This window comes from Oncorhynchus mykiss, chromosome 29 (genome assembly GCF_057628025.1).
Source record: "Oncorhynchus mykiss isolate SJ-2025 chromosome 29, ASM5762802v1, whole genome shotgun sequence".
Taxonomy (NCBI): Eukaryota; Metazoa; Chordata; class Actinopteri; order Salmoniformes; family Salmonidae; genus Oncorhynchus; species Oncorhynchus mykiss.
This window is the reverse complement of record NC_143050.1, coordinates 5308527-5317500: the sequence shown is the minus strand read 5'-3', so window position 1 is coordinate 5317500 and position 8974 is coordinate 5308527. Positions and strand designations below refer to the sequence as shown.

At 46.3% G+C, this 8974-nt stretch overlaps 1 protein-coding gene across 3 annotated transcripts in view; it reads left to right on the top strand.

The window, feature by feature from the left end:
* The window catches only part of hunk (hormonally up-regulated Neu-associated kinase), a 36937-nt gene extending 30883 nt beyond the window's left edge, over positions 1-6054 (top strand). Inside the window, exons 9-11 of one of the 3 annotated variants that reach the window (XM_090226357.1) lie at positions 53-212; positions 1296-1464; positions 3261-6054. In XM_090226357.1, coding sequence (XP_090082483.1) covers positions 53-212; positions 1296-1459 — 324 coding nt within the window. In that variant the 3' untranslated portion in view covers positions 1460-1464; positions 3261-6054. The remainder of the gene's footprint in view (positions 1-52; positions 213-1295; positions 1465-3260) is intronic. The other 2 variants (XM_090226358.1, XM_090226356.1) reach the window with 2 other exon arrangements.
* Positions 6055-8974: the final 2920 nt, after the last annotated feature.

Below are 8974 nucleotides of genomic sequence, written 5' to 3'. Positions count from 1 at the left end.
AATACTTGAATATCTCTGGGAATAACGTTGTAATAACGTCTCTGTCCTCCAGGAGAAGGTGTACCAGGAGAAGGAGAAGAAGACAGAGAAGAATGAGTACTTCCAGACCCAGTGGAGAAAACACGTAGAGAAGGTCACCATCCCTCCTAAACAGACTCCCGTCTACCTGGCCGTTAGCAAGGGCCCGAGCAAGGAGAAGAAGCACAGGAATGGTGAGAGCACACACACACACACACACACACTCACACCACTCTATTCCATGTCTGTCCTCTCAACAGAAATCCTTCCACACTTTTGTGTTATCTGGAGAGCTGACTACTCTCCACAACGATGGCAGATGTCACTATGCTTGGGCGGTATACCGTATACACTGTGTATACTGGGATATTTGGGGGAAAAGCCACGGGATTGTTTTTCAATACTGTCACCACCGTTGAACCTATTTTTTAAAAGTTTTTTAAAGTTTTATTTTTTTTATATACATTTGAATATTTGTATCTACTTAAAAAAAAAAAAAAGTAAATAGCTGTAGTCAACTTGTGAAATACATCAGTAGATAAAAATGTGTTTGGTGTTTGTTTACAAGCACACAACGACGAGAGGCCGTAGCCTCGAGAGTCATTCACTGTTGTGCAGCGTGCGTCAGGTGATCTAATTAACAACTAAATGTTGGCCAGCTAGATATGTCTTATCTAAAATGTGCTAAATACCTTGTAGTTGTGTGTTTGGTGTGCTAATGTAGTTGCTAGTTAGCCTATCTAGCTAAGTGGTTGGCTTCTTCTAAAATCAAGAATTCGCTTGGTAACAGTAGAGAATCCTCTCCTAGATCAAGAGCCTTGCTGGCTAATATTAGTTTTGTGCGTGCAGCAAACTGTGAGTAGCATTTTAACGTGTACAGTTTAGGTCAGAAACTGTACAAAATGTTTGCAATGCGCTCGTTAGCATTTAGTTTGCATTCTCTATGAGAATTCCTTAGTATCACTCGGGCTCCCAAGTGGCCAGTGGTCTGAGGAACTGCATCTCAGTGCTAGAGGTGTCACTACAGTCCCTGGTTTGATTCCAGGCTGTATCACAACCCGGCCGTGATTGGGAGTCCTCATAGGGCGGCGCACAATTGTCCCAGCATCGTCCGGGTTAGGGTTTGGCCGGGGTCGGCCGTCATTGTAAATAAGATTTTTTTCATAACTGACTTGCCTATTTAAAGAAAGGTTAAATACACTTTAAAAAGTATTGGTTAGTATTTTGTTAGCATTCTGGTAAGTGACGTTTTATGGGGATTATCTTCCTTTGAAAAGAAATAGCGGCCCTTGTGTGCACTGTCGGTAATACCATAAAACCCGGGATGACACGGGCACGATATGAAGATATGGAAATCTGGATACAACCCAACACTAGATGTCATCCCTCCATACCTCCACTCCTCTACCCCTCCATCCCTCCCATCCCTTCATCCCCATAAAACAGGTGAGACCACACACACACACACACACACACACACACACACACACACACACACACACACACATACAGCACAGCCAGCATAGTACTGGGCATACCTTGAAATGGGCCATTGGCGCATTTCATATGTACTCTGTACTCTGTATTCTGTTGACCCAATTAACAGAGGAAGGTGACCTGCTCATCCGACATCTCATTCCACAATCATGGGCATTAATATGGGGTTGGTCCCTCCGTTGCTGCTATAACAGCCTCCACTCTTCTGGGAAGGCTTTCCACTAGATGTTGGTACATTGCTGCTATAACAGCCTCCACTCTTCTGGGAAGGCTTTCCACTAGATGTTGGTACATTGCTGCTATAACAGCCTCCACTCTTCTGGGAAGGCTTTCCACTAGATGTTGGAACATTGCTGCTGAGACTTGCTTCTATTCAGCCACAAGAGCATTAGTGAGGTCGGGCTCTGATGTTGGGTAATTAGGCATGGCGCGTAGTCTGTGTTCAAATTCATTACAAAGGTGTTCAATGGGGTTGAAGTCAGGGCTCTGTGGAGGCCAGTCAAGTTCTTACACACCGATCTCTACAAAGCATTTCTGTATGGACCTCGCTTTGTGCACGGGGGCATTGTCATGCTGAAACAGGAAAGGACCTTCCCCCAAACTGTTGCCACAAAGTTGGAAGCACAGAATCGTCTAGAATGTCATTGTATGCTGCAGTGTTAAGATTTCTCTTCACTGGAACTAAGGGGCCCAAACCATGAAAAACAACCCCAGACCAGTCCTCCACAGTTAGCACTATGCATTCGGGCACGTAGCGTTCTCCTGGCATTCGCCAAACCCAGATCCGCCTGTCGGATTCATCACTCCAGAGAACACGTTTTCATTGAGTCCAATGGCGGCAAGCTTCACACCACTCCAGCCGACCGCTTGGCATTGGGCATTGGGTGATCTTAGGCTTTGACTACATTTTGAAGAACTGACTTGTGGGAAAGGTAGCATCCGTTCTGACGGTGCCACGTTGTCACTGAGCTCTTCAGTAAAGGCCATTCTACTGCCAACGTTTGTCTATGGAGATTGCATGGCGGTGTGCTCGATTTTATACACCTGTCAGCAACAGGTATGGCTGAAATAGCCCGAATAGACTAATATGCCATGCTGTGTATCTCTCCCTTTCTCCCTCCTGAGAAATATGTTGTTCCATCCCTCTTCTCCTGCTCTCTGCGAATCTCTCTCTCCATCCCTTTCTCTCTCTTTCTCTCCATCCCTTTCTCTCTCTTTCTCTCCATCCCTTTCCAACCTTTACATGTTGTCTGTGTTCAGTCTCAAAGGAGCTCCTCAACCTCAATCGGTGTATTTATGTTTTGTCTAAAGACATCTTACCACACACACACACTCACACACACACACACACACTCACACACACACACACACACTCACCCTAAAGACATCTTACCACACACACACACACTCACCCTAAAGACATCTTACCACACACACACACACACACACACACACACACTCACCCTAAAGACATCTTACCACACACACACACACTCACCCTAAAGACATCTACCACACACAGACACACACACACACACAGACACACAGACACACCAGTATTTGAACCCAGGTCTGGTAGATACATGTCGGCCCAGAGGGTAACACTGTTATAGAATGTGGTATGTAGTGACTGACATTAACATATTAATTCTCTCTCTCTCTCTCTCTCTGTCTCTCTCTCTCTCTCTCTCTGTCTCTCTCTCTCTCTGTCTCTCTCTCTGTCTCTCTCTCTCTCTCTCTCTCAGGTCTTCTGCGAGCGGTGACAGGTAACTTCCACCGTGCTTCTCCTCTCGCCCCGTCCGGCACCGTCGCCTCGTCCTCCATGGAATACCTAGAGATCCACCCCCTCTTCCCCCGCACGCCACAGCCAATCAGGCGCCTCGAAACTCTCCAGGCGGCCAATACTAGCCCAGACCACATCCCTGCCCCTCCGGCTCCCTCTCCAATCGGTATGCACTCCTACGACTCCCTCTCCAAAGCCGAGCCAATCGACGACGTTGTGGTTCCTGCCTCGGCCACTCCCTGGTACAAACTGACCAATGGGACCTTCTCCCCTCCGCGACATGTCTCCGCCTTTCACCCTGACTCCTCCTACTTAAAAAAGGCGACCATCCCCAGCCCCCCCGTCCTCATCGTCAACCCCCAGCCTAAAAAGTCCTCCTCTAACTCGGGTGACTGGTGCGGGTCAGACACCAGCTGTAGCCCCCCCAGCTCCTTCGGCAGCCCCCCAGGAGGCTCAGCCTTCTCCCCGCCCAAATCAGCCTTCTCCCCCCTCAACCCGTCATCTGCCTTCAGTCCTCCGTCCTCCGGGGGCAGCGTTGAGCCAGACAGCCCCTATCACCGCGGCAGTAAGTTCCCCTCTATGGGCATCGGTCAGATCCTGAAGAAGAAGGTTCCCTTCCAGCCGTTCAGTTTCAGGGCGGAGCAAGCGGTGGAGGAGGATCTGGTGTCTCCGCCCCCTTACCACATGCAGACGCTGCTCTGCGCCTCCGGGGCGCTCAAGACCCTCTGCTGAAGCATTCTGGGTAACGGGACAATGGCGATGATCAATGACCATGTGGAGGATTATGGCTCTGGTCCAAAGTTAGTGCCCAATGAAACGAGGAGATAAGATGTCGTCGTTTCAGACAGTTTTTTCATCTCGATCATACTTCCTGCGTCCTGTTTTGGGGCAGGAAGTGGGCGTGGTTCTTCCTGAGCGGCCTTGGAACTTTTGTGAACTTTGACCCTGTGAACTGTCCTCTGCTGAGGCAGTCACCATGACGACACTACGACTCTAGATACACAGAGACACTCTGGCTGTTGGAGTGAAAGACTATAAAGTAAAACACTGAAGACTAAAGGTGGTTTGAAAATGAAATGAAAATGACTGTTTGTACTGTCAACGTTTGTTTCTGCTGGTGAAAGGCCTTTGTGAAGACAAGCTGGGACTCCAGTGACTTGAACATATGAAGTAAAGCTCTACAGTGTCAGAGTTTTACCTGTCGTTGTTACATATTGTGTTGTGAGAGAGGGCTGAGTGACACACACACACACACACACACACACACACACATTCAGGGAAATGAAGATGAGGCGTTTACAGTGGAAATGGCTGTATTATCTAACTATTGTAAACCAAACCTACAATGACATCAGGGTCTGATTTCCCTGGAAGACTGTTGTGTCATTGTGTTATTCCAGGAAGTTCCTTCGGCTTGATATTACTGTGGTTGTGTACGTTAAGCCACATAGTTCAAGTCAACCAATATACCAACAGCTGCCTGTCGGTCTCACCTTTCTGCTGTCACATTCATTAAAACAAAACATTCTGAGATCTGTGGTTAAGATCAGTCGATTAGTTATGTGGAATTTCCGCTTCGGTTTCATTCCAACGGAACCTGACCATCAACCGTGGGTTCTACCGCGGAATTAGAACGCGTTCTAATTCTACGGTTTCCACGGTGAATTGTGTTCCACCGGAACCCAACACTGCAGAATCCTAGGGATGTAGTTTGTTTCTTAGCCAGTCACATAACCTTCCACACCGCTCTGCCTTCCCTATAGCCCTATAAGGTTGTGTTCTGAGCCCAACTGTCAACCTGTTATACAATCAGCTTCTATACGACAGTGGAAATATACATCATTCTATATGACAGTTTAACTATTAGATCCATTCCTTAGGGTGCGTCCCGAATAGTATTCTATTCCCTACATAGCACACTGCTTTTAACCAGAGCCCTATGGACTATAGAATGTGTAGGATACCATTAGGGACTCTTGTTAGCAGATCTACCTGTTGAGACAGACAAGCTATATAAAAGTGTCAAAGGGATTACAATGAGTTTCTGAGTGTTGTAACCCTGCCCTGCCTCAGACTGAAACAGGAGGAGGAAGAGGAGGAAGAGGAAGGTAAGACCTTCCACTATCACGGCACGTAAAAGTGACACATTTCATATCGTCTTTAAGTGATACTGACTGTCGTTTGTGCAATATTGCTACGTGTGTGTTCTTGCCTGCCGTAAACGACGGTATTGCCAAGGTGCTTTCTGAACGAATGGAAACGATGGGTGTTGTGGTGCCAGTTTACCGTGTAATTAATAATACTGTATGATTCCGGGGGTTCTAAAGGTTCCCGATGATGGATTCTAGTGTTCTGTATTCTATGATTTTTAATTTTTTATTGATTCTATGATTCTTGTACATATTGCCTGTGACGTTTGACATTGTCACACCGTTGATTCACCAGACTGTATTGGACGAGCAAAGGCTTCCACTTTACACAATGCTTCTCCCTTTTGACGTAGAATGTGTTTCATATCTGTCAACACTTGCATGCAACACTGTTTTAATACCGATTTTTAATACGAACATTTAAAAAAAAAACTTTGGAACTTTTTTGAAAATATGAAATGTCTTTGTAAGTCTTTTTAAAGAAAATGTTTTTTTTTTTCTGTTGTTGAAATGAACGGAGGTTCTTTTTTAATAAATCGCTGTTTTGCTTTTGAGCGTCAAGATTTTTACGATGGCTTATAAAATATTTTCAATATTTATACTAAATCCATGAAGTCTCTGTCTGATCCTTTTACTGCACCTGCTGCCCTGTCTGGGGGCCTATAGACAAGTGTGTGTGTCTGTGTGTGTGTGTGTGTGTGTGTGTGTGTTCACGATACTCAAATACTTTGCCGATATAAACCAGATAATCAAATGTATACATTGCAAACCATCAAACCATACATTGATCAAATGTTACATTAATACGTCCTAAACAAAGACCTGGGTCTCTTCATCAACAGAAGAATGTGAACTATCTCCCTCTCAGCAAGATGGGAAACAGTCCTGACCCCAAAACCATCCCTACACACACACCCTCACATACCGTACACACACACACACTCTACACATGGTGTATCCATTTCCTACAAGACAGCTGTGGTAGTAGTCATGAACACCAAACACGACAGCTGAATGACCCCTTCCTACTGCCTCACACGATCACGCACCCACACAATTCACACACACACACACTGTTAATCCACTCGACTACGGTACCCGGGTCTCGTCCGTAAACCGTTCTCCGTGACACCGCCCTCTGACCAGACAAAGAACAGGGGTCCTTAAAGCTCTGTGAGACAGACGCGTCACACACAACAAAAAGGCTCCCTTTTGGAGGAGGGCGGGGGGCGGGGGGTGAAGTGTATTAGGGCCTTTGTTTACCAGAGACAGGGCACAAGTCCAAAGTAGCACCCTATCCCCTATGTAGTGCACTACATTTTCTACAGAGCTCTGTGGGCCACGGTCAAAAGTAGGGTGCAATTTGGAACGCAGTGTGGGCAGTTAGAGCCAAATCTCCCCCCCCCCCCCCCTCCCCTGTAGCACCAGCGAGACAAACAGACTATGACACAGACCCCTCTAGCTTAACCACGGACCGGAGAGAAAGGGTGATACACACCAGAGGCCAGCTGGAACAATAACTCCTGTCAACAAGCCTGAAAGTGTACACCCATGTCTACTGTATACGGGTCTTTCCAGAAACTAGGGTACCGGTGCGCGTTTCCTACACTGGACAACTTGTTACAGCTGTTGATAAATCATTGATAATAATCTGCCAATTTCTTTTAATGTCATTACATTAAGATATAAAGAGGGGAATCATAGATATAGTCAATAAAATTCACAAGCTGAATTAAAAAGGTATGTTTAACCCTTTATCGTGGTTGGTGTCTTGATGGATTTGCATTTATGGCAGTGTAAGTTTGTGGTTATATAAAGTATTAATCAGTTGAACCCTGTAAGAACCGTGGATCTAGCTGTTTGTTTGTAAAGATATCTCCCAAATGAAATGTAAATGTAACATTTTGTTGTATCATGTTAAGCAGTGAATTTTTTTTTCATTGGCACACAAATACAAAATAATAATAATTGCAATTTAAAAAAAAAATTGAATGCTTCTAACCCGAAAGAGTCACCTTACCTTGATATTTTACAAACCTGAATCGATACTCATGAATAATTATGCATAATACTTGTTGGAATGCGCATTTGGTGAAAAGCTGTTGAATTACTCCATGATATTTTCACAGTTCACAAATCATAATTTGATCCAGGAAGGAATTTTCTGAATGACAGCCAAGTGTTGAACCGCTGTTGTGATAGCATATGAAATGCAACAACTGCCCAAGTGTTTGAGAGAAACGTTCCAGAATATTTTGATGTCTCATTTGAAGACAGTTTTAATTAAAATTTTATTTTAAATGTAACCTTTATTTAACTAGGCAAGTCAGTGAAGAACAAATTGTTATTTACAATGATGACCTACACGCTGGGCCAATTGTATTCTGCCCTATGGGACTCCCAATCACAGCCGGTTGTGATACAGCCTGGAATCAGAACCAGGGTGTCTGTAGTGACGCCTCTAGCACTGAGATGCAGTGCCTTAGACCGCTGTGATACAGCCTGGATTTGAACCAGGGTGTCTGTAGTGACGCCTCTAGCACTGAGATGCAGTGCTTTAGACCGCTGTGATACAGCCTGGAATCAGAACCAGGGTGTCTGTAGTGACGCCTCTAGCACTGAGATGCAGTGCCTTAGGCCGCTGTGATACAGCCTGGAATCGAACCAGGGTGTCTGTAGTGACGCCTCTAGCACTGAGATGCAGTGCCTTAGACCGCTGTGATACAGCCTGGAATCAGAACCAGGGTGTCTGTAGTGACGCCTCTAGCACTGAGATGCAGTGCCTTAGACCGCTGTGATACAGCCTGGAATCGAACCGGGGTGTCTGTAGTGACGCCTCTAGCACTGAGATGCAGTGCCTTAGACCGCTGTGATACAGCCTGGAATCAGAACCAGGGTGTCTGTAGTGACGCCTCTAGCACTGAGATGCAGTGCCTTAGACCGCTGTGATACAGCCTGGAATCGAACCAGGGTGTCTGTAGTGACGCCTCTAGCACTGAGATGCAGTGCCTTAGACCGCTGTGATACAGCCTGGATTTGAACCAGGATCTGTAGTGACGCCTCTAGCACTGAGATGCAGTGCCTTAGACCACTGTGATACAGCCTGGATTTGAACCGGGGTCTGTAGTGACGCCTCTAGCACTGAGATGCAGTGCCTTAGACCGCTGTGATACAGCCTGGATTTGAACCAGGATCTGTAGTGACGCCTCTAGCACTGAGATGCAGTGCCTTAGACCGCTGTGATACAGCCTGGATTTGAACCAGGGTGTCTGTAGTGACGCCTCTAGCACTGAGATGCAGTGCCTTAGACCGCTGTGATACAGCCTGGAATCGAACCGGGGTCTGTCGTGACGCCTCTAGCACTGAGATGCAGTGCCTTAGACCGCTGTGATACAGCCTGGAATCAGAACCAGGGTGTTTGTAGTGACGCCTCTAGCACTGAGATGCAGTGCCTTAGACCGCTGTGATACAGCCTGGAATCGAACCGGGGTCTGTCGTGACGCCTCTAGCACTGAGATGCAGTGCC